Raw genomic sequence first — 23,040 nt, 5'->3', positions numbered from 1 at the left:
GTGATATGGGAGTATAATTGCCATGGTAACACAACACGCATGCACACACACAAAGAAGGATTCACAAATTATGTGTGAGTGTGATTACACAGCATTATCATTATCATCACTTAACTACACTACATGACCAAAAGTATGATTCATTCATCGGACTGCCAGATGGTGAAACGTGATTCATCACTCCAAAGAACGAGTTTCCACTGCTCCAGAGTCCAATGGCAGCGAGCTTTACACCACTCCAGCTGACACTTGGCATTTTGCATGGTGACCTTATGCTTGTGTGTGCGGCTGCTCAGCCATTGAAACCCATTTCATGAAGCTCCCGACGAACATTTATTGTGCTGACGTTGCTTCCAGAGACCGTTTGGAACTCGGTAGTGAGTGTAGCTACGTGCTTCAGCACTCGACGGTCCCGTTATGTGAGTTTGTGTGGCCTACCACTTCGCGGCTGAGCTGTTGTTGCTCCTAGACATTCCACTTAACAATAACAGCACTTAGAGTTGACCGGGGCAGCTCAAGCAGGTTAGAAATTTGACGAACTGACTTGTTGGAAAGGTGGCATCCTATAACGGTGCCACGTTGAAAGTCACTGAGCTCTTCAGTAAGGGCAATTCTACTGTCAATGTTTGTCTATGGAGATTGCATGGCGGTGTGCTCGATTTTATACACTGTCGGTGGCTGAAATAGCCAAATCCACTAATTTGAAGAGGTGTCCACATACTTTTGTATATATAGTGTATTTCCTGTGAAATTCTCATAAATTAACAAAAAATGCTATGGTCCAACACTTGAGGTTAAAAGTTAAAAGGACCCACTAGTTCAGTTGGTTACAATAGTAAGTTGGATGTAGAATATGCACGGGTGTAGCTAGACCATGTACTCTCAATTCACACTATTTTGAGAGCCTGACAGTATTGGATTTTCAGGTCTCCTGCTGTGAACAGAAACAAATGTCAATGGTGCTACTGCTCAATTTGTTTTCCATTTGCAAGTCCACCGCCGTCTCTGTCCAGGTTACTAAAACCTCAGTCGATTTTTCCCCAACATCTGCTAACCTTTTAAAAGTGCCCCAAAATCTTATTGACTTTCTCATCCCTTCAAAAAGCCATTCACACTGGCAGACTCCAATTCTTATTTCCAAATGAACAGAACATGTTTTGATGGGTATATGTGAAAAGCCCTGCTGTTTCTGGTTGTTTATGTTATGGAAAATGCTGCTAATTCTGTTTATGACAATATTGTTGCAGAAAATAGCCATCTATACAGATTTCACCCTCTCTATCTAGCCTTGTGTATCCACACCTAGCACCTGGCTACCACTGGACCTCATGAGTAGGGCCCTGTGTTTAGGACACAAGGCTTTCAATCATTTTATTTAATGTTTTCCTTACAGACAAAACCAACAATAACACGGAGCAATCGACATATACAAAATACAGACACATTTTTAAAAAAGATGGCGAAAGATGCACGGTCCCCACCCCGATTTTATCGCGGGGGACAAAAAAACTGAAAAAAAATAGCAGTGTCACTGTAATCTACCATTTTTATTTTTGACAAATGTGCTTCCATGATAAAGAAACAGCTTATTTCAATGTCCTAATAATTTCCCACCCCTCTCCCTATTCCACTTCCCACCCAAACAAATTATTAAAAGTACTGATTTCCAATGGTACCAAAACAGCAACACTCAGAGGCTTGGTGGGTTATGGGTTGGCAATCCCCTTCAAAAATATATTCACAAACTGTTCTCCTATAAATTGAACCTACAGGACTCCAGATATGCAAAAATCTCATCAACTCAATAGGCACAGATGTCAATTCAACATCTATTCCACCTTGGTTCAACGTCATTTCAGGACAAAAGTCAGTCTTTCCAGGGGAAACAACCATAACAGATTTCTGAGTCACCAGGAATTGTTTTGGTTTAGTGTCATCTATCCATGATTGAAGAATTGTTAATCTAGCAGCGTAGCACATTAGATCAAATAGTTTTTATGACATTTCAGTGCAGGGTTAGCTGAGTGTAGATGCAGAAGATATTGGAGAGGCTGTAAACCAATTGGAGAGCCCAAAGTATTTGAAATTGCCCTTTTCACCTCTTTTCAGAAATCTTTAACAATAGGACAGTACCAGATGAGATGTGCATGAGTACCTTTCTGCTGCATACATTTGGGACATACCCCAAAACATGCAGGGTCATATTTACATCTTAAACTGTAGCTGATGAGTTGTATAGGAACAACATATTTTCTTTGCATTGGCAAGAATAGCTTCCTATTCACAATTAGCGATGGTCACCCCAAAGTCTTGCTGCCATACATGTTTGCTGCTATCAGTGTTGATCTTGCCTATAGTAAAAAGACTGTTATATACATTGCATTCGGAAAGTATTCAGACCCCTTGACTTTTTCCACATTTTGTTACATTACGGCCTTATTCTAAAATGGATGAAATATTTTTTTCACCTTATCAATCTACACACACTATCACTAAGCAAAACATGTTTTTAGAAATTATTTAAAATGTATTAAAATAAAAAAACTGATATAAAATGTACATAAGTATTCAGACCCTTTACTCAGTACTTTGTTGAAGCAGCTTCGGCAGCGCTTACAGCCTCGAGTCTTCCTGAGTATGACACTTCAAGCTTGGCACAACTGTATTTGGGAAGTTTCCCCCATTCTTCTCTGCAGATCCTCTCAAGCTTTGTCAGGTTGGATGGGGAGTGTTGCTGCACAGCTATTTTCAGGTCACTCCAGAGATGTTCAATCAGGTTCAAGTCCGGGCTCTGGCTGTGCCACTCAAGGATTTTCAGAGACTCCTACATTCTCTTAGCTGTGTGCTTAGGGTTGTTGTCCTGTTGGAAGGTGAACCTTCACCCCAGTCTGAGGTCCTGAGCGCTCTGGAGCAGGTTTTCATCAAGGATCTCTCTGTACTTTGCTCTGTTCATCTTTGCCTCAATCCTGGCTAGTCTCCCAGTCCCTGCCGCAGAAAAATATCTGCCACCACCATGCAAGGTTTCTTCCAGATGTGACACTTGGCATTCAGGCCAAAGAGTTAAATCTTGATTTCATCAGATCAGAGAATCTTTTTTCTCATTGCCTTTTGGCACACTCCAAGCGGGCTGTCATATGCCTTTTACTGAGGAGTGGCTTCCGTCTGGTCACTATACCATAAAGGCCTGATTGGTGGAGTGCTGCGGAGATGGTTGTCCTGGAAGGTTCTCCCATCTCCACAGAGGAACTCTGGAGCTCTGTCAGAGTGACCACGGCCCTTCTCCTCTGATTGCCCAGTTTGGCCGGGCGGCCAGCTCTAGGAAGAGTCTTGGTGGTTCCAAGCTTCTTCCATTTAAGAATGATGGAGGCCACACTGAGTTCTTGGGGACCTTCAGTGCTGCAGAAATGTTTTGGTACCCTTCCCCAGATCTGTGCCTCAACACAATCCTGTCTTGGAGCTCTACGGACAATTCCTTCAACCTCATGGCTTGGTTTTTGCTCTGACATGCACTGTCAACTGTGGGACCTTACATAGACAGGTGTGTGCCTTTCCAAGTCATGTCCAATCAATTGAATTTACCACAGGTGGACTCCAAGTTGTATAAATATCTCAAGGATGATCAATGGAAACAGGATGCACCTGAGCTCAATTTCGAGTCTCATAGAAAAGGGTCTGAATACTTATGTAAATAAGGTATTTCTGAGTTGTAATACATTTGCAACAATTTCTAAAAACCTGTTTTCACTTTGTCATTATGGGGTATTATGTGTAGATTTTCTAACCCTTATTTTTTTTTAAACCTTTATTGTTATTAGATTCTAACCTTTATTTAAAGATTTTGCATCTAACTGTCCCCTTTTATTTTTATGCCAGATGGTGTAGCACCATCCTTAGACTTTTTATTATTTAGTTAATATATTTATTCATAAAGTATCACTGCCTCAGCCTTTCTTTAACATTAGTACAGAACCTACTATTAAAAAAGGTTTAAAAAGGCTTCTGAAGTTTGTAATTTCCACATTGAAACTTGAGACTTGATTTACCCTCATGAAAAATGTATGAACCCCTACCAAAATGTCCATTAATTATAATTTGCATCATCATTCACATTTCCTGTTGCTGCATTATTATTTTCCTGCTCTAGCAAACTGTCTCAAATTAAGATCCTACATCTGTATATTACCTCTGTGTCATCACCATGTTCGCAACAAAGTGATGTAGAAGTAGGGGTAAACACATGAAAATCACACACACACCAAGGAACACTTGATTTGGTATTACACTGAACTATTCTTTCACATTTCACTGAAAATAACAGTGAAAATATTTTTCTACATAGCACATTTACAAGTATACCAGTACCATTCAGATCTATAACTGGCAGAGACACGAAGCACTGATAAGATTTGAGATTTCCTCCAAGTCCTAGGAGCATCTGCACCTACACTATTCACACCCGAATGCATTAGCAACAACACAACAAATATATCTACAACAACTAGTATTTCAATATTACAGTATATGTAGATTTACTTCTGAAATGTAAATACAAACACTTGGTTTTACCCTCTAAGTGCAAATTTCAAACTTGGCACATAGAAGGATTTGATGTGTCTGAAACGAAAAAACAGGGATATCAGTAATAAACATTTTTCTATCATATTTGAATAACAAAGACCAAAGTGAGTATCTAAAAAAGTGTTTCACACTCCTATTCATGGCTGAGCTATGTACACAACATTCCACAATGCCTGAGGAAAAAAATCCATATCCATTTGCAGTAGTCTTCTCACTCCAGTGACTCCCAGCCAGCCATACGTTGCATCACTAGCAAGACTGGGTCTCAATGTGAGGTTGGACAGACTGACGCTTGGGGCACAGTATCTTAGCAAAAGCCCTTCGGAAGCTGCTGTGGCATAGAGGGTAAAGGAAAGGGTTAATACCAGAGTTCAGCCACAAGAGCCAAAACGTCACCTCGTACCAGTAGTGCTCCACACATCGCCCGCTACAGGCCGCTCGTATTATCATCGTTAGGGTGTAAGGTGCCCAGCAGATCCCGAAAATGCACACTATAATGGCCAGCGACTTGGCAATCTTCTTGTCGCGGGAGAGGCGGGAGCCCTCTGAGCTCCTGCTGGATGGCACGATGGGGGCCTGGAAATGGAGGAGCCTGGAAGTTTTCCTGCAGGAAGGGCCCTTGTTTCTCTGAATGAAGGTGTGTCCGCTGCTGGGCTCCCCACTGGAGGATGGCGACAGCTCCTCGTCCTCCTCTATCACCTCTGAAACAGCAGTTGGCTCACTCGATGATACCTTGCGAGTCTTGACAAAAAACACAGACAAGGTAGCACCCCCGTCCCCGAGACTGCCCCTGTCCCTGTGTGCCTTGGTGTCCTCCTTACGGATAGCCCTGCTCTTGTTCCTCCTCTGGATGTTCAGGTAGATGCTCAGGTTGAAGAAGGTCACAGAGATAAAGGGGGTGAAGAACTCAAACGTAGACGCACTGAGTAGGAAGTACCAGGTGCAGTAGAACTCAGCGAAACACTCGTCCGCAGGGACGATGCTTTTACCCACAACCAGCTCCCAGAAGATAATGGCAGGGCCATAGAGAAGGAAGGCCAACACCCACACAGCCACCATCTTCACCACAGCATGGTGGGTCATGCTCCGCTGAGCTCTATATTTCACCTGGAAGTAGAGAAGTGAAGTGAGAAAAATAGCATACAAAACCTCACAGTAACATTTAATATCACCATATTTTTTCAAAATACAGATGTAATAAACTGCATAATCAATTCCATGTCTCTCAATACAGGTAGCCTAGTGGTTAGAGCGTTGGACTTGTAACAGAAAGGTTGCAAGATTGAATCCCTGAGCTGACAAGATAAAAACCTGCCGTTCTGCTCCTGAACAAGGCAGTTAACCCACTGTTCCTAGGCCGTCATTGAAAATAAGAATTTGTTCTTAACTGACTTGCCTAGTTAAATAAAGGTAAAATAAATATAAACATTTGTAAAGGTGTATTGGATCCATTACTTTAAGGCCTTATTTGGACCTATGGGGGAGGTATTATTTCCTTGGGTGATAGGGTTCAAGAGCCCCTCCTCCATGGTATGTCAGTGAAGCCAGAAGAGCAGGAGAGCTTTAGGCTGAGTGTGATACTGAATAATAATACAGGAGAGTGTGGAGGCACATCTGTCTGTCTGCTCTCTCCCTCTCCTCTTCACCATTCTCTTCACCCAGGAATGAGCTTTTCACCTTCCATTTCCATTTCACCTTATCTCTCTGTTTGCTTTGTTCATCTTCACCTCCCTTTCTCTGTCCCCGATTACCCACCTACCTCTGTCTCTCGCAGTCTTTTTCCTGGCGATCAAATAAACAACAATTGCTGAGATGTCATCAAAATCAATGTCATCAAACTGAACAACTTGACTTTGTTGTTTGTCATGGCTGCGTCTAGGTATACTGACTTTGCTGTCAATCATGGAGACTGTGAGCACTGGGAGCAATAACAAGATCAAACATACACTCTACAGACAGGGGTTATTTTCCATCATTGTAACTCATTATCAAACACTACATGCAGCACTGTACTGTACTTGTTTTATTATGTATTAATATGTACTCATTGTTAATCAGGGAACCAGAAAGATATTCCGCTAGAAAACTTTACAACTACTGTAAAATAACCTTTTAACCTGTATAATGTTTGAATGTAAAAAATGATATTTTATTATGATAAAATATTGTATGACACATTCACTTATGCAGTGTCACGGTTTTCATGTGGTGAAGGAGAGTCGGACCAAACTGCAGCGTGTATATTGCGATCCATGTTTAATCACACAACGTAACACGAATCCAAAACACAAACTCTACAAAACAATAAACGTAGTGAAAACCGAAACAGCCTTAACTGGTGCAAACTAACACAGACTAAGGACATCAAGACACTAAGGACAATCACCCACAATACAACCAAAGAATATGGCTGCCTAAATATGGCTCCCAATCAGAGACAACGATAAACACCTGCCTCTGATTGAGAACCACTTCAGACAGCCATAGACTCTCCTAGAACACCCCACTAAGCTACAATCCCACTAAGCTAAAAAAAAAAAAAAGCTCAGGAGTGAGAGAAAGCTCGGGAGTGAGAGAAAATCCTCTGCATTATTATTAACAGCAGACTCGTACATTTCCTCAATGAAAACAATGTACTGAGCAAATGTCAAATTGGCTTTTTACCAAATTACCGTACAACAGACCATGTATTCACCCTGCACACCCTAATTGACAACCAAACAAACCAAAACAAAGGCAAAGTCTTCTCATGCTTTGTTGATTTCAAAAAAGCCTTCGACTCAATCTGGCATGAGGGTCTGCTATACAAACTGATGGAAAGTGGTGTTGGGGGTAAAACATACGACATTATAAAATCCATGTACACAAACAACAAGTGTGCGGGCAAAAAACACACATTTCTTCACACAGGGTCATGGGGTTAGACAGGGATGCAGCTTAAGCCCCACCCTCTTCAAATATTTATCAACGAATTGGCGGGGCACTAGAAAAGTCTGCAGCACCCGGCCTCCCCTGCTAGGATCCGAAGTCAAATGTCTGCTGTTTGCTGATGATCTGGTGCTTCTGTCACCAACCAAGGAGGGCCTACAGCAGCACCTAGATCTTATGCACAGATTCTGTCAGACCTGGGCCCTGACAGTAAATCTCAGTAAGACCAAAATAATGGTGTTCCAAAAAAGGTCCAGTCATCAGGACCACAAATACAAATTCCATCTAGACACTGTTGCCCTAGAGCACACAAAAACTATACATACCTTGGCCTAAACATCAGCGCCACAGGTAACTTCCTGTGAACGATCTGAGAGACAAGGCAAGAAGGGCATTCTATGCCATCAAAAGAAACATAAATTTCAACATACCAATTAGGATTTGGCTAAAAATACTTGAATCAGTCATGAGCCCATTGCCCTTTATGGTTGTGAGGTCTGGGGTCTCACCCAAGACTTCACCAAACACCAAATTGAGACTCTGGACTGCAAAAATATCCTCTGTGAGTAAAACAGATCAGAGCAGAATTAGGCCGATACCCACTAATTATCAAAATCCAGAAAAGAGCCGTTACTACAACCACCTAAAAGGAAGCGATTCACAAACCTTCCATAACAAAGCTATCACCTACAGAGAGATGAACCTGGAGAAGAGTCCCCTAAGCAAGGTCCTGGGGCTCTGTTCACAAACACACCCTACAGAGCCCCAGGACAACAGCACAATTAGACCCAACCAAATCATGAGAAAACAAAAAGATAATTACTTAACACATTGGAAAGAATTAACAAAAAAACAGAGCAAACTAGAATGCTATTTGACACAGAGAGTACACAGCGGCAGAATACCTGACCACTGGGACCCAAAATTAAGGAAAGCTTTGACTATGTACAGACTCAGTGAGCATAGCCTTGCTATTGAGAAAGGCCGCCGTGGCAGACATGGCTCTCAAGAGAAGACAGGCTATGTGCTCACTGCCCACAAAATGAGGGGAAACTGAGCTGCACTTCCTAACCTCCTGCCCAATGTATGACCATATTAGAGAGACATATTTCCCCAGATTACACAGATCCACAAAGAATTCGAAAACAAATCCAATTTTGAAAAACTCCCATATCTTTTGGGTGAAATTCCACAGTGTGCCATCACAGCAGCAAGATTTGTGACCTGTTGCCACGAGAAAAGGGCAACCAGTGAAGAACAAACACCATTGTAAATACAACCCATATTTATGCTTATTCATTTTATCTTGTGTCCTTTAACTATTTGTACATTGTATATATATATATATATATATATATATATATATATATATATATATATATATATAATATGACATTTGTAATGTCTTTACTGTTTTTAAACTTCTGTATGTGTAATGTTTACTGTTAATTTTTGTTGTTTTTCACTTTATATATTCACTTTGTATGTTGTCTACCTCACTTGCTTTGGCAATGTTAACACATGTTTCCCATGCCAATAAAGCCCCTTGAATTGAATTGAATTGAATTGAATTGAGAGAAAGCTCGAGAGTGAGAGGAAGCTCAGGCAGGTTGATGGATCTACCAGATCCTGGCTTGCTGGTGGTTCCGGCAGATCCTGGCTGACTGGTGGATCCTGGCTGACTAGCAGATCTGGCAGATCCTGGCTGACCCTGGCTGACTAGCAGATCTGGCAGATCCTGGCTGACTGGCGGATCCTGGCTGACTAGCAGATCTGGCAGATCCTGGCTGACTGGCGGATCCTCTGGCGGATCCTGGCTGACTGGCAGATCTGGCTGACTCGGATCCTGGCTGACTGCAGATCTGGAGATCCTGGCTGACTGGCGGATCCTGGCTGACTGGCGGATCCTGGTCGACTGGCAGATCCTGGCCGACTGGCAGATCCTGGCCGACTGGCAGATCCTGGCCGACTGGCAGATCCTGGCCGACTGGCAGATCCTGGGCGACTGGCAGATCCTGGGCGACTGGCAGATCCTGGCCGACTGGCAGATCCTGGCCGACTGGCAGATCCTGGCGGATCCTGGCTGACGGGCTCTGGCGCCTCTGGGCTGAGGGGCTCTGGCGCCGGACAGGCGGCCGGACAGGCGGTAGACTCCGGCAGCGGCGCCGGACAGGCGGTAGACTCCGGCAGCGGCGCCGGACAGGCGGTAGACTCCGGCAGCGGCGCCGGACAGGCGGTAGACTCCGGCAGCGGCGCCGGACAGGCGGGAGACTCCGGCAGCGCAGGAGAGGAGAAAGGCTCCGACAGCGCAGGAGAGGCGAGGCGCACTGTAGGCCTGATGCGTGGTGCTGGCACTGGTGGTACTGGGCCGAGGACACGCACAGGAAGCCTGGTGCGGGGAGCTGCTACCGGAGGGCTGGGGTGTGGAGGTGGTACTGGATAGACCGGACTGTGCAGGCGCACTGGAGCTCTTGAGCACCGAGCCTGCCCAACCTTACCTGGTTGAATACTCTCGGTCGCCCTGCCAGTGCGGCGAGGTGGAATAGCCCGTACTGGGCTATGTAGGCGAACCGGAGACACCAAGCGCAAGGCTGGTGCCATGTAAGCCGGCCCAAGGAGACGCACTGGGGACCCGATGCGTAGAGCCGGCTTCATGGCATTTGGCTCGACGCTCAATCTAGCCCGGCCGATACGCGGAGCTGGAATATACCGCACCGGGCTATGCACCCGCACTGGGGACAGACACCGTGCGCACCACTGCATAACACGGTGCCTGCCCGGTCTCTCTAGCCCCCGGTAAGCACAGGGAGTTTGCGCAGGTCTCCTACCTGGCGTTGCCATACTCCCTGTAAGCCCCCAATAAATTTTTGGGGCTGATTCCCGGGCTTCCGTCCGCGCCGTCGTGCTTGCTTCGCCAACCTCATTCTCCTGTAACCTTCCGCGCACTGCTCCATCAAATCCCAGGCGGGCTCCGGCACTCTCCCTGGGTCGACCGCCCACCTGTCTATCTCCTCCCAAGAAGTATAGTCCATACTGTACTCCTCTTTGGGCTGCTCCTGTTTCCTCTTCTCCCGCTGCACCTTTGGGCGGCTACACTCCCCTGGTGTAGCCCAGGGTCCTCTCCCGTCAAGGATTTCCTCCCATGTCCAGAAATCCTTAATACACAGCTCCTCTTTGGGATGCTCCTGCCTGTTGACACGCTGCTTGGTCCGTTTACGGTGGGTGATTCTGTCACGGTTTTCATGTGGTGAAGGAGAGTCGGACCAAACTGCAGCGTGTATATTGCGATCCATGTTTAATCACACAACGTAACACGAATCCAAAACACAAACTCTACAAAACAATAAACGTAGTGAAAACCGAAACAGCCTTAACTGGTGCAAACTAACACAGACTAAGGACATCAAGACACTAAGGACAATCACCCACAATACAACCAAAGAATATGGCTGCCTAAATATGGCTCCCAATCAGAGACAACGATAAACACCTGCCTCTGATTGAGAACCACTTCAGACAGCCATAGACTCTCCTAGAACACCCCACTAAAGCTACAATCCCACTAAGCTACACACCACATACAAAAACCCATGTCACACCCTGGCCTGACCAAATACATAAAGAAAAACACAAAATACTTCGACCAGGGCGTGACATGCAGCTCCAGATAAAGTATAGTGACCCTTTACATACCCAAAATCGAGAACCTACTGATACCTACCAGTCACAGATGTTCTGCATGTTCTTTACTATACATGTAGAGACTTTGAATATCTACATCAACATACTACATAAACATAGCTTTAATACTATCTGCATTTCATTCCTCTCTCAGGAAGCCATTGTGCTGAAACAGAAAATAGATTGGAGACATATTCTAAGAAAGTACATCGAACAATCAATTTTCCACCAAAACAATTGACTATTTTGCATTAAATAGTCTTCAAATCAAACAAAGTCAAACAAATTCAAGTGACCTAGCCATTGAGAGCATTGGGCCAGTAACCGAAAGGTCACTGGTTCGAATCCCTGAGCTGACTAGGTAAAAACATCTGTTGATGTGCCTTTGAGCAATGCACTTTACCCTAATTGCTCTGGATAAAAGTGTCAGATAAATTATGTAAATGTGAAAACTACAAAGAGCATTGATTCAAATGTGCTTTGTTTAACTTGTGAAAGCCTACCTGAGCATGCCTCCCTTACATTCCTGGACATGCCTCCCTGAGCATGCCTCCTGACTCCCTGAGTATGCCTCCTGAGCATGCCTCCTATGCCTCCCTGAGCATGCCTCCCTGAGCATGCCTCCCTGAGTATCCTGCCTCCCCTCCCTGAGCATGCCTCCCTGATGTCCTGATGCCTCCCTGAGTATGCCTCCCTGAGCATGCCTCCCTGAGCATGCCTCCCTGAGCATGCCTCCCTGAGTATGCCTCCCTGAGCATGCCTCCCTGAGCATGCCTCCCTGAGTATGCCTCCCTGAGCATGCCTCCCTGAGCATGCCTCCCTGAGCATGCCTCCCTGAGCATGCCTCCCTGAGCATGCCTCCCTGAGCATGCCTCCCTGAGTATGCCTCCCTGAGCATGCCTCCCTGAGCATGCCTCCCTGAGCATGCCTCCCTGAGCATGCCTCCCTGAGTATGCCTCCCTGAGTATGCCTCCCTGAGCATGCCTCCCTGAGCATGCCTCCCTGAGCATGCCTCCCTGAGCATGCCTCCCTGAGCATGCCTCCCTGAGCATGCCTCCCTGAGCATGCCTCCCTGAGCATGCCTCCCTGAGTATGTTCATCAAAGTTTCTCCTCGTTGTTGTTTCCATGTCCTTCAGTAAACTGTTTGTAAAGACTGCCTGTTGCATGAACCCTTGGGTTCATTAATCAGTGTCTTCTGTCTAGGTGGGTGAGTGCGTACATAATAGTTCATATTCAATTCCACAAGGAAATTAACTACAGCAGTTACAAAGTGACAAAACCCCTCTAGGGTCACAATAAGGTGGCAGTCTTGTGCTGTGGTGCTGTGTAAGAAATATCAATATTTGTATTGTCATGAACAATATTGATTGGCCAAAACTAGCATTTAAGATGAATGGTTGAGAGAGATTGGGCTATGATATCAGTGCCCCTTCATAGGGCAACAAAACTATTTAGTTAACATTACATTTCTGAATGCTCTGCATAGTCACATGGAATATATATAAAGTACACACCCCTATGTATATATTTGGACAGTAAAGCTGTACTCCAGCATTTTGGATTTGACACCAAATGTTTTATATGAGGTGACAGTACAGAATGTCACCTTTTATTTGAGGGTATTTTCATACATGTCTGTTTTATCGTCTAGAAATTAAAGCACTTTATGTATCTAGTCCCCAATTTGAAGGTGTCATAAGTATTTGGACAAATTAATTTATAGTGTATTAAATTTAGTCCAAATTTTAGTTTTTGGTCCCGTATTACTAGCATGCAATGACTACGTCAAGCTTGGGACTCAAATGTTGGATGCATTTGCAGTTTGTTTTGTTTGTGTTTCAGATTATGGTTGTGCCCATAATACATGAATGGTAAATCATGTATTGTGTCATTCTGAACACTTCTACATTAATGTGGATGCTACCATAGCCGCGGGAAGTTGTTTAGGGGGTGGGGGTGCTGCATTTTTTTTTATGATGGAGGGGGGAGGGGTGTTCACTGAGAAAACAATGCTTGCACTGAAGATGTCTATATCTGGTCTGCTAATACAGGACTAGTAAAGGCCAAGTGCACAACTTTTGTTAAAATATTTAAACTAAATGTACAGTATTTGAGTGTTTACCAGCATTTGCAACTTGAGTCTGATAATTATCTGTACTAAACAGTTAATCTGATATTACTTGTGGAATATAGAAATACTTGCTTGATATTTGTTTTCCAGTTTCATGAAACACATTGAAATGCAACTTATTTCAACGTGAAAACTGAAAAGGTCTACTCATTCCTTTTCCATTTTCCATTAAGTGGTTTGTAAGGATGGTATATTAATACTGCACAAATACTGTTATTTGATGAAGAAAAATATTGAATTTGATGCAGGTTTTGTGTCTTTGCCCATAGCTTTGCACCGTTTGATGTGGATGTTTGAGGAAAGGGTTTGTTCTTTCTGGATTCCATTAGAATGATAATCACAGAGAAATGGACAGGGCAACAACTCTTACAATTCCAACTATTGAATCCTGCCAGATAATGTTCTTAATTATAAACTGGCTGGTTCGAGCCCTGAATGCTGATTGGCTGATTTGTCATACCGTATACAATATAATAATAATATAATAATAATATAATCATAATAATAAGAATAATAATAATAATAATAATAATAATAATAATAATAATAATATATATAATAATACCACAGGTATGACAAAACATACATTTTTTACCTGTCTAATTACATTGGTAACCAGTTCATAATAGCAATAAGGCACCTCGGGGGTTTGTAGCATATGGCCAATTTACCACGTTGCATCGTGCCTAAGAACAGCCCTTAGCTGTGGTTATATTGGCCATATTCCACAACACCTCGGACCTTATTGCTTAATGATACAACTACCTTTTGTGGCAAAGTGAAGATGCTGAAAAAATATATATTTGCGCCTACGCTACAGATGTCTATATCGGTCCACTAATACTAGTAAAGGACCAATTAGGGTTGCACATTTTGGGGAATATTCAGCGGTGGAAACTTTCCGTGGGAATATATGGGAATTAACGGATATATGTGCATATTAATATTAATACCATTTAAATGTAGATGTTTTTTGCATTTTATATATTTACCATATAATATGGAGACAGAAACAAAAACATTTTACCTTATCATGATCCACTTCTACGCCTCTCACTACCATTCCTCTCACTACCATTCTGTATACTTCTGGCCCTTCTTTGGACACTGTGTTAACAACCCTCCAGGCAAGCTTCAATGCCATACAACTCTCCTTCCGTGGCCTCCAATTGCTCTCAAATACAAGTAAAACTAAATGCATGCTCTTCAACCGATCGCTACCTGCACCTGCCCGCCTGTCCAACATCACTACTCTGGACGGCTCTGACTTAGAATACGTGGACAACTACAAATACTTAGGTGTCTGGTTAGACTGTAAACTCTCCTTCCAGACCCATATAAAACATCTCCAATCCAAAGTTAAATCTAGAATTGGCTTCCTATTTTGCAACAAAGCATCCTTCACTCATGCTGCCAAACATACCCTTGTAAAACTGACCATTCTACCAATCCTCGACTTTGGCGATGTCATTTACAAAATAGCCTCCAATACCCTACTCAACAAATTGGATGCAGTCTATCACAGTGCAATCCGTTTTGTCACCAAAGCCCCATATACTACCCACCTTTGCAACCTGTACGCTCTCGTTGGCTGGCCCTCGCTTCATACTCATCGCCAAACCCACTGGCTCCATGTCATCTACAAGACCCTGCTAGGTAAAGTCCCCCCTTATCTCAGCTCGCTGGTCACCATAGCATCTCCCACCTGTAGCACACGCTCCAGCAGGTATATCTCTCTATTCACCCCCAAAACCAATTCTTTCTTTGGCCGCCTCTCCTTCCAGTTCTCTGCTGCCAATGACTGGAACGAACTACAAAATCTCTGAAACTGGAAACACTTATCTCCCTCACTAGCTTTAAGAACCAACTGTCAGAGCAGCTCACAGATTACTGCACCTGTACATAGCCCACCTATAATTTAGCCCAAACAACTACCTCTTTCCCTAATGTATTTATTTTATTTATTTATTTATTTTGCTCCTTTGCACCCCATTATTTTTATTTCTACTTTGCACATTCTTCCATTGCAAATCTACCATTCCAGTGTTTTACTTGCTATATTGTATTTACTTTGCCACCATGGACTTTTTTGGCCTTTAACTCCCTTATCTCACCTCATTTGCTCACATCATATGTTTACTTGTTTATACTGTATTATTGACTGTATGTTTGTTTTACTCCATGTGTAACTCTGTGTCGTTGTATGTGTCGAACTGCTTTGCTTTATCTTGGCCAGGTCGCAATTGTAAATGAGAACTTGTTCTCAACTTGCCTACCTGGTTAAATGAAGGTGAAATAAAAAAAAATATTTAAAAAAATCACAAGTAGACAATTGCAAATGATGAAATCCTTCCAATAGAAATAAAAAAACGATTTAGTTACAAATTTAACCTTAATTAAATTAGTTGACTATCCACATGAGATGATTTCACTGAACAACAAAAGAAAGGGAATATTGAATGATCCCCAATGATCCATCGCATCTCCCAAAAACATTTTCAACATACATCTGTAAAATGATAGTCTAGAAACTAAAACTTTAGTTGTCTTCCTCTCAGGCTTCCATGTCTTCGCCCTGGACCTCCTCAATGTCCACCTCTTGAACATCAGACTCTGAAGCCTCATCTTCAATGTCACTTTCCAACCTTGTTGAGGGTGGCTCATTGTCAGGCTCAAAAAGCCTCAAATTTGCCCGGATGGCCACCAATATTTGAACCCTTGTATTGGTCAGCCTGTTGCGCGCTTTGGTGTGTGTGTGTTCCCAAACAAGGACCAGTTGCACTCTGAGGTGGCTGATGTTGGTGGGATTTGGAGGATGATGGAGGCAACAGGGGAAAGACCCTCAGATCCACAAAGTCCCTTCCACCAGGTGGCTGATGAGATATATTGGCACAACTGCCATATTGCATCTCCATCCCAAAGCCCTTGCTTGGAAGTGTACTTCGCCAGACTGCCAAGAACCTTGCCCTCATCCAGGCTGAGGTGGCGAGACACGGTGGTGATGACACCATAGGCCTTGTTGATCTCTGCACCAGACAGGATGCTCTTGCCAGCATACTTGGGGTCCAACATGTACGCTGCAGCATGGATGGGCTTCAGGCAGATGTCTTCACGCTTTTTGATGTATTTCAGAACTGTAGTTTCCTCTGCTTGGAGCAACAGTGAAGTGGGCAGGGCAGTATGGATTTCTTCTCTTACATCTGCAAGCAGAGTCTAAACATCAGACGGGATGGCATTGTCTCCCTCAATCCGTGCAATAGCTACTGCTATAGGTTTCAGGAGTTTCAGGCTGCTTACCACTCTCTCCCAAAATACATCCTCCAGGAGGATCTTCTTGATGAGGCTGTCCATATTGGCAGACTGTGATATGGCCATTTCCTGGGGAGACTCCTTCCCCTCCAGGAGACTGTCAAACATGACAACACCACCCCAGCGGGTGTTGCTGGGCAGCTTCAATGTGGTGATCTTATTCTTCTCCCTTTGCTTGGTGAGGTAGATTGCTGCTATAACTTGATGACCCTTCACATACCTAACCATTTCCTTGGCACTCTTGTAGAGTGTATCCATTGTTTTCAGTGCCATGATGTCCTTGAGGAGCAGATTCAATGCATGAGCAGCACAGCCAATGGGTGTGATGTGAGGGTAGGACTCCTCCACTTTAGACCAAGCAGCCTTCATGTTCGCAGCATTGTTTGTCACCAGTGCAAATATCTTCTGTGGTCGAAGGTCATTGATGACTGTCTTCAGCTAATCTGCAATGTAGAGACCTGTGTGCCTGTTGTTCCTTTTGTCTGTGCTCTTGAGAATACCGGTTGAGGGGTGGAGATGGTGTAGTTAATTATTACTTGCTCGCGAACATTTGACCACCCATCAGAGATTATTGTAATACAGGTTGCTTTCTCTGATTTGCTTGACCTTCACTTGACCTCTGTTGAACTCTGCATCCAGCAAATGAGTAGATAAAGCATGTCTGGTTGGAGGGGTGTATGCTGGGCGAAGAACATTCAGAAATCTCTTCCAACACACATTGCCTGTGAGCATCAGAGGTTAAACAGTTGCATACACAGCTTGAGCAAGACATTCATCATTTCTCTGACTACGTTCCTCCATTGAGTCAAAAAACTTCTGATTCCAGAAGGACCATGAGCTGTTGCTATCGATAAGGTGTCTGATTCATCATTTTCACCTCAAATAGAAGTAGAGGGACTTTTGTCAGAGGTTGCTTGTTGTGAGAGCTGAAGGAATGTTATGCACTTGGCCAGATGAGTCTGCATCTTTGTTGCATTCTTCACATATGATTTGGCACAGTATTTGCAAATGTACACAGCTTTTCCTTCTACATTAGCTGCAGTGAAATGTCTCCACACATCAGATATGGCATTTGTGGGAGTAAATGAGACACACAGGTGCCATGGGGAATTGGATACACTAAAGTAAGAGGAGACACATAGTCTATTGATCCACATACAAAAGAAACACTACACCTTGGAGAACTGGATACACTAAAGTAAGAGGAGAGACATAGTCGGCTGACACTAGATAAGAGTATACATACAAAAGAACCATAAGCTAAATACAGGGCCAAAGAATAGGCCGGTAGAATAAAGGGAACGTATATTATTTTTAGGACAAAGAAAGGGTCCTGCCACCATTATAATCTAACTGAAAGCAGATATGGGCGTTATTGGGCGTGAACAAGCAAGAAGCCTGAACTAAAAAGATAATGGTGGCAGAAGGATAGGGGAAGTATGTTTATTTGCATATGGGTTGGACCCATATGCTATATGTGTATAAATACGGGAGCCGGGGCTTTGGGAAGGTGTGTGTTCCGCGGACCACTCCGGCTTGCTATACCTTGTATTAAAAAGCCTATTTTGATTTCACAAGTTCTTGCAAGTGTCATATTTGAACGGATTTTCCACGACACATTCTCCTGTAAAGATTAGGAAAATAATAGTAAAAAAAACAACCAATACAATTCCATGATCAGATAAATAGTTAAGCAGTTAGATGAAACAACTCCTTTGTAAGATAAATGTTTTAAAATGAAACAGGTGAGTTAACACTCCTCAGTTAGCAGGCTTAATCAAGCTAAAACCCACATGGTAGCAAAAACTAAGTAACAGAAATTGTTAGAAATTATTTAAACACACTTTGCTGTAGGCTACTATTTACTAAATAACAAAAAAACGATGTATGTCATGTACAATATATTCACCCCACCCAGTATTGTAATCAAAACTTATCAGAAAGCATGTAGTCCTTGGCTCAGACAGTGTAGTAATGTGGGCTCAATAGCATCTCATTAGTGTGAAAGATCTTGAGAATCAGCTGTACATGTGATGGAAGAATGCACTGTGCCTGCAGAGGGTTGCAATTCCATTGAATTGGGGACAGTTTAACCAAAATATGCCAGAAGACCTAGAATTGCCTTGTTTATCCCACAAAAAAGGTTCACTCTTATAAACAAACTTTTTGATGAATTTAAGCAAAATTTCCAAAGTTCCCGAACATAACTTCCCATGGAAAATTTCCAGAAAATTACTGGAAAGTTTCCGACTCTTTGCAACCCTAGGCCCTAGGCAGTCATGTGATTTTTATTAATTTATTATTATTATTTGTTTACTCTGATTTTCCAGGCGATGCGGCAGCTCCCCTACTTCCTGCGGCTGCTACCATGATAACAGATCCTGAATAATGATGAGTGAGAAAGTTACAGAGGCATAAATATCATACACCCACCAAAAAATGATAATCTCCCATTATTGGTAATGGTGTGAGGTTAGCATGTTTTGCGGGTATGATCTTTGTGCATCCGTAACTTTCTCAATCATCATTATTCACGTTTCATTCGTGTCCATCCATAATTATGGTAGCATCCACATTCATTTTGTTCAAAAACATTCTATGCAATAAAAGTGACTCCAAAATGACAATACAATATTTACCATTCATTTCTACTGGGCACAACATAATCCGAAACACAACCAAAACAAACTGCAAATACATCCAACAAATGTGTAGAGTCACAAGCTTGATGTAGTCATCGTGTTCTAGGAATATGGGACCAAATACTACATTTTTGACTAAATGTATACACTACAAGTGAATTTGTCCAAATATTTGACACTTTCAAATAGGGGGACTAGATACAAGTGCATTGGTTTCGAAACAGTAAAACAGATGTGTATGAAAATACCTTCAAATAAAATGTGACATTCTGTACTGTCGCATCATATAAAACATTTGATCTCAAATCCAAAATGCTGGAGTATACAGACAAATGAAAAGTTTTAGCTTCACTGACCCCCCCCAAAAACATTGGGGGTATAATATTTTTTATTTATTCAGGACGTTGAGGTATTTTACAAGGGAGACCTGAATACGATTGATAAAGCAATGTCCAGTTTAGTATTCAGACCAGAGTATCCAGGGATTGCATCCCAAAAGCAGTTGAAGATCAAAGAGTAGCAAGCTGGTCGACAAGGACCGAGCCACTTTGTCTGGACTTCCAACAGAGCTCATTCAGAGTCAGTGCCACCGCAACACGGTGCATCCTATCAAGACACGTATTAAAGGTAGACTCAGATGAGATGAGACATGCAATACTTGGCTCTCACAGGGTCACACACAGTATCTTTACATGTGCACGGGTTTGCTTCAGTGGAGAATTTGATCCTCGTGGTTCAACGCTCTCAGTTTTTGCGGAAATTGACCCATGCCGTTTACTTTCTGCATCTATGTCACGTCGCTGAGTCAACCTTTAGTCCTACTGGCAGTGACTGTCAAACCATTCTGCAGTACCTCTGTATTGGTAATGGGCCTTGTAAAGCAGTTGCGTAGTGGCAGGAGGGCCATATGAACAGTAAAACATGCAGTACCTGCATTTGAAACAGCATTTCAAATGTTACTGTGCATGTGGGTGCATGTGTGCACATTGTGCATGCATGCCTGCATGTGGCACAGTAGCTCTCTATACTCACTGCTCTGGTGACGGAGAGGAACCGGTCATAGCTGATGAGGACTATGTTGAAGACAGAGGCAGTGCAGAGCAAGTAGTCCATGAGGAGCCACAGCTTACAGAGACCTCTGCCCAGCACCCAGCGGCCTGTCAGGTTGTAGGGGATGTATACAGGGATGCAGAATGCACCTGCAAGGACACACTGTGTATAGACTGAACCCCGAACAATGTGTCCATAGCTCCATAATCAACGCCAGAATTCATTTTCACAGCAAATTAATTTCTAAACAAGCCTGCTGGCAAGTGGCAGCATTATGTGTGAAAAAGTATTGGCAGCATTGTGTGTGAAAAATGATTACCAAAGGTGTGTTGGGTTTTAATTTGCATTCATGAACCATCAATTATTCAAGAGCTCTATAAATCTGTTAGAAATGTCCTTGTGGAAAACCTTTTGCTAAGATTCTTTTAAAAAGTTAATGCAAAAAAAACATTTCTTTACTTTCCACAATTATTGTCCATTATGATGGCACTTGACAGTGTCTTATATAGCTTAATGAACAAAAAAATGGCATTATCCCACCTGAGCCATACTAGACAGACAAATAGATTAGATAGCAGACCCACAGACAGGATATATAAAATAGATAAATAGAATAGACTACTCACCAACAAGAAAATCAGAAATGGCAAGGTTGAGGAAGAAGTAGTTGCTTTGATTTCGTAGGCTCTTGTCAACAATGAAAGCCAGGATAACAAGTGCGTTGCCAGCCACAACCACGACTACCAGAATAATCATAAGCACGGCAAGAATCACCATCATATAGCCCGGGTGAGCCCCTCCAGTTTCGTGGACTGTCCCCGTGTAGCCGCCGGGAGTGAAGTTGGTGCTTATATTAGATTCCAGGATATTAGCACCCATAGTTAATCTTATAATAAAACCATTACACTTGCCTTCGTTATGAAACTACTAATCAATGTGATTTCCATAGATATGTTAAAAGAGACGCAGAAAAGCGAATACGAAAGTCGTCTTGAAAATGAAAGCTGACTTCTGAATAAAAGGAATTTCTTCCGACAGATTTAAAACAATATTTGTCAGTGTCTGCTGTCGTGCAGGATGACGTGATTTATCCTGTCCTCAAAGGTGACCGGGCGGGTTACTGGAGCATAGGTTCTTGTGCTACTTTTTAGTGAGCGACGCGAGCGCTTTGAATTCAGTCTGCAATGGAGAAGGGTGCGTCTATGGTATTATGGAAAACTAAATTAACCTACAGCGCGCAACGGTATATCTAGTAGGTTCTTTGTAGCGCATTTACTGTTCGCTGCCCTGCACGGGAGCAAGAATTGTCACTGAAGAGTGTAGACTTGATGTGCATGGAAAACGAAACAGAATATTCTGATTGAAAAAGTATTCCACTTGGAATAAAACCATTGAATATAATGATGGCTGGATTTTTTTATATCGAGGTAGCCTGAGAAAAGAAATCTAACACGGATTGAGAGTGTAAAATAAGGTGGTTTCATGAAGCTTTGTTTTTGTGTAGATTTTCAACCTAGAATAAAACACACAAAAAACAGGTGCACTTGACACATGGTTCCTGTCTGAGTATAGGCCTATGTCCCCGGACAGCTGGAAGCATCCCACGCTAACTCTGTAAGGGAAGTAAATTAAACTGTGGCCAAAACCATTCTGCAAGTTTGCTTGACCACGGTTATGGTTAAATACTAGTGCATCAATACTGCAATGAAATGCACCTGTTCCCAGGTGGAGTGGCTTAAATGTACCATTGTTCAATAAAATAAAAAGTGCCGAATTTGGTCCGCAGACTGCCTATTAGGAAACTCTGGTCTCTCTGTGTACTCAGGGCCAGTTTAATGCAGGGGCTTACCGGGGCTGAAGCCCATGGGCCCAGGCCCGTGGGGGCCCAAGAGGAAAGGAAATATATAATATACTGAACAAAAATATAAATGCAACATGTGTTGGTCCCATGTTTCATGAGCTGAAATAAAATATTAAAAAAATGTTCTATGCACAAAAAAGCTTATTTCTCTCAAATTTTGTGCACAAATTTGTTTATATCCCTGTTAGTGAGAATTTCTCCTGCCATGATAATCGAGCCACCTGACAGGTGTGGCATATCAAGAAGGTGATTAAACAGCATGGTCATTGCACAGGTGCACCTTGTGCTGGGGACAGTAAAAAGCCATTTTAAAATGAGCAATTTGAAAGGCTGGTCATGGCTCACAACATCATTATCCCAGAAACCCTAGACCCAGTCCAATTTGCATACCGTCCCAAGAGATCCACAGATGATGCAATCTCTATTGCACCACACACTGCCCTTTCCCACCTGGACAAAAGGAACACCTACGTGAGAATGCTATTCATTGACTACAGTTCAGCGTTCAACACCATAGAGCCTTCAAAGCTCATAACTAAGCTAAGGACCCTGGGACTAAATACCTCCCTTTGCAACTGGATCAATGGACTTCCTAACGGACCGCCCCCAGGTGGTAAGGGTAGGTAACAACACATATGCCACACTGATCCTCAACACGGGGTTCCCTCAGGGGTGCGTGCTCTGTCCCCTCCTGTACTCCCTGTTCACCCATGACTGCATGGCCAAGCACGACTCAAACACCATCATTACGTTTCCCAATGACACAACAGTGGTAGGCCTGATCACCAACAAATATGAGACATCATATAGGGAGGAGGTCAGAGACCTGGCAGTGTGGTGCCAGGATAACAACCTCTCC

At 43.1% G+C, this 23,040-nt stretch overlaps 1 protein-coding gene across 1 annotated transcript; it reads right to left on the bottom strand.

Moving 5' to 3' along the window:
• Positions 1-1,357: 1,357 nt before the first annotated feature.
• LOC118391585 (histamine H3 receptor) lies at positions 1,358-21,574 on the bottom strand. The gene is made up of 3 exons (XM_035783104.2): positions 20,947-21,574; positions 20,303-20,469; positions 1,358-5,685 (listed from the first exon to the last, which is right to left on the bottom strand). Exons 1-3 carry the CDS (start codon positions 21,197-21,199, stop codon positions 4,828-4,830), a joined length of 1,278 nt encoding a protein of 425 aa, XP_035638997.1. The 5' UTR covers positions 21,200-21,574; the 3' UTR covers positions 1,358-4,827.
• Positions 21,575-23,040: the final 1,466 nt, after the last annotated feature.

The sequence above is a fragment of the Oncorhynchus keta genome, chromosome 1, assembly GCF_023373465.1.
Source record: "Oncorhynchus keta strain PuntledgeMale-10-30-2019 chromosome 1, Oket_V2, whole genome shotgun sequence".
Taxonomy (NCBI): Eukaryota; Metazoa; Chordata; class Actinopteri; order Salmoniformes; family Salmonidae; genus Oncorhynchus; species Oncorhynchus keta.
Note: the sequence above shows the minus strand (reverse complement) of the source record. Positions and strands in the feature narration are given on the sequence as shown.

Excerpts from the sequence above, each read along its gene's own strand:
- LOC118391585 (XM_035783104.2), bottom strand. The coding sequence starts at position 21,199 with ATGGGTGCTAATATCCTGGAATCTAATATAAGCACCAACTTCACTCCC. Across the intron at positions 20,470-20,946 it reads CATTTCTGATTTTCTTGTTG|GTGCATTCTGCATCCCTGTA; the intron begins GTGAGTAGTCTA and ends GTGTCCTTGCAG. Across the intron at positions 5,686-20,302 it reads TCCTCTCCGTCACCAGAGCA|GTGAAATATAGAGCTCAGCG; the intron begins GTGAGTATAGAG and ends CTCTACTTCCAG.